General features: G+C 42.1%; 1 protein-coding gene across 1 annotated transcript in view; it reads right to left on the minus strand.

Moving 5' to 3' along the window:
* Positions 1 to 948: 948 nt before the first annotated feature.
* Positions 949 to 2,368, minus strand: part of LOC106530777 (transcription factor E2F3) — a gene marked incomplete in the record, with an annotated part of 5,408 nt that continues 3,988 nt past the window's right edge. Inside the window, 2 exon segments of the mRNA XM_014026481.1 lie at positions 949 to 1,870; positions 2,087 to 2,246. Coding sequence (XP_013881935.1) covers positions 1,827 to 1,870; positions 2,087 to 2,246 — 204 coding nt within the window.

A 2,368-nucleotide genomic window follows, 5' to 3' on the forward strand; every position in this document is an offset into this window, starting at 1 on the left:
TGGTGTCGTTAGAAACAGGAAACAAACAGGAAATAAACAAATAAAACACCTGTGGTGTCGTTAGAAACAGGAAACAAACAGGAAATAAACAAATAAAACACCTGTGGTGTCGTTAGAAACAGGAAACAAACAGGAAATAAACAAATAAAACACCTGTGGTGTTGTTAGAAACAGGAAACAAACAGGAAATAAATAAAACACCTGTGGTGTTGTTAGAAACAGGAAACAAACAGGAAATAAATAAAACACCTGTGGTGTTAGAAACAGGAAACAAACAGGAAATAAATAAAATACCTGTGGTGTCGTTAGAAACAGGAAGTAAAAACACCTGTGGTGTCGTTAGAAACAGGAAGTAAATAAAACACCTGTGGTGTCGTTAGAAACAGGAAGTAAATAAAACACCTGTGGTGTCGTTAGAAACAGGAAGTAAATAAAACAGCTGATTCAGAAGCAAACCAGGGAGAAATCTTTTTAAATTTTTTCTTTTATTTTCCTGTTTATAGAAGAGATCCAACCGTTTGATGCTGTTTGCCATGACGACAGGTGTTTACCTTTGCTTCACCAACAGATCAGTTGTTTTTAATTAGAATAAAAAAATAATAAAGATGCTACATAAAATATTTACAACAAACAGAAACATTCAGGGTTTCCAGAACAAATGATTCAAATGTTTTAATATTTTCAGCCTGATGAACATTTGGGTTCATTAAGAAAAATAAAAATAAAGATTAAGCAAAATCATGAGTCAGCTGGTTTCATAAAGAAAGTGGTTTCAATTATTCATGTCTGTCCATCAGAGGATTAAGCAAAATCATGAGTCAGCTGGTTTCATAAAGAAAGTGGTTTCAATTATTCATGTCTGTCCATCAGAGGGACACCTGGACACGTCTCAGTCCATCACAGAGACAAAAAGATAACATGCACCTTTAGTCCTGAATCTAACGTATGTTTTTGGTCTGTGGGAGGACACCAGGGGGACACCAGGGGGGACATCATATCCTGGGCCCTCCTCTTTGAGAGGCGTCAGCTCTAACCCCAGCACAAACAAAAACAAACAAACATCATGGGTCAACGTTGGAGACTCTGTCCACGCTGAAATAAGACAAATAAATCATGAAGACAAACAGGACATTTATGTCCACAGAGCGTTTACAAGCTTTAACAAAGTCTAAGTCTCCTCGGACTCCCCGATCCAGTCAGGACTTCCTGTCTCTGCAGGTCTGAGTTTCAGATCGACTCGTTTGACAAAGTCCCAGTCCTTTTGTCCTGAAGCGAGCCGGACCTGAGCCTGTCAACGTCCAAACAAAAAACACATCCAGCCTCGTGTCTCCTCCAGAGGACACAGGCGTCCACCAAACTGCACGTCCCAGAGGGACCTGAAGGTGTCCTCTTGGTTTCTTCTACAAAGACGAGAGGAACCTGGACCTCGTGAAGAAACCTAATCAGAACCTCTGGACCATTGTTTGAGTTTTTACATTTTGGCTGAAACTCTGGTTAAATTCCTTGTGTCTTCGTCCTCCTGTGTCCTCCTGTCCTCTGATGATAAAACAGAGGGACAGGTGGATTATAATCTGGGATTATGAAGAGTTTTTTTGTTTGATTTATAAATAATTTTACAGATTAATTAAGTTAAAACTGAACATCGCCCCCTTTGTTTTGAAGCCCCGCCCATTTTCCTTTAGCTACTGTTTTTTGCTACATTTAGCTTTTCAGCTGTTTTAGTAAGATCCACCTGATCCGACGGACCAGAACCGACTCCAGCTGGGGGTGAAAACTTTTGCACCTGCTGGACGGTTATTAAAACTTTACCTCCTCCATCCCTCCTCTCAGAGCGGCCTCTTCTTCGTTTCGGGTCTCCTCAGGTCTCCCACTGTGTTCATGTGAACAGAAGCAGAAGCTCAGTCTGACCCATGAGCAGGATTCAAACCCACAACCCGTCCTCTTTTAAACTCAACACAGCTTTTTTATCAAGACAACGAGAAAAACAACAAATGAAACGAGGTTCAGGTTTTACTGCAGGCGGTTCCGAAGGGTTCAACAGTGTCCATGAAAGCACGGCGGGGTGGATGACATCACTTCCTGTTACCTCGATGCAGAGAGAAGATTCTGACGCTGCTCCTCTCCAGCAGAGTGAAGGGTCTGCTGTGGCCCGCGGGCAACGACGCCGCGGGGTCCGCAGGGTCCGCCTCGCAGGTCAGCGCCAAGATGGGGTTCTGCTCAGCGATCAGATGCACCCGGGCGCTTTTCTGAAACAGGAAGTGGAAACTTTCACAATAAAGCCATCAGGAAAGTCTCGTTTCTTCTGCTGATTTTAGTTTATTAAACATGTTTCTAACATTTAAATCTTTCTCTACTTCTTTATTTCTCT

This window comes from Austrofundulus limnaeus, unplaced genomic scaffold, assembly GCF_001266775.1.
Source record: "Austrofundulus limnaeus strain Quisiro unplaced genomic scaffold, Austrofundulus_limnaeus-1.0 Scaffold557, whole genome shotgun sequence".
NCBI classification, from domain to species: Eukaryota; Metazoa; Chordata; class Actinopteri; order Cyprinodontiformes; family Rivulidae; genus Austrofundulus; species Austrofundulus limnaeus.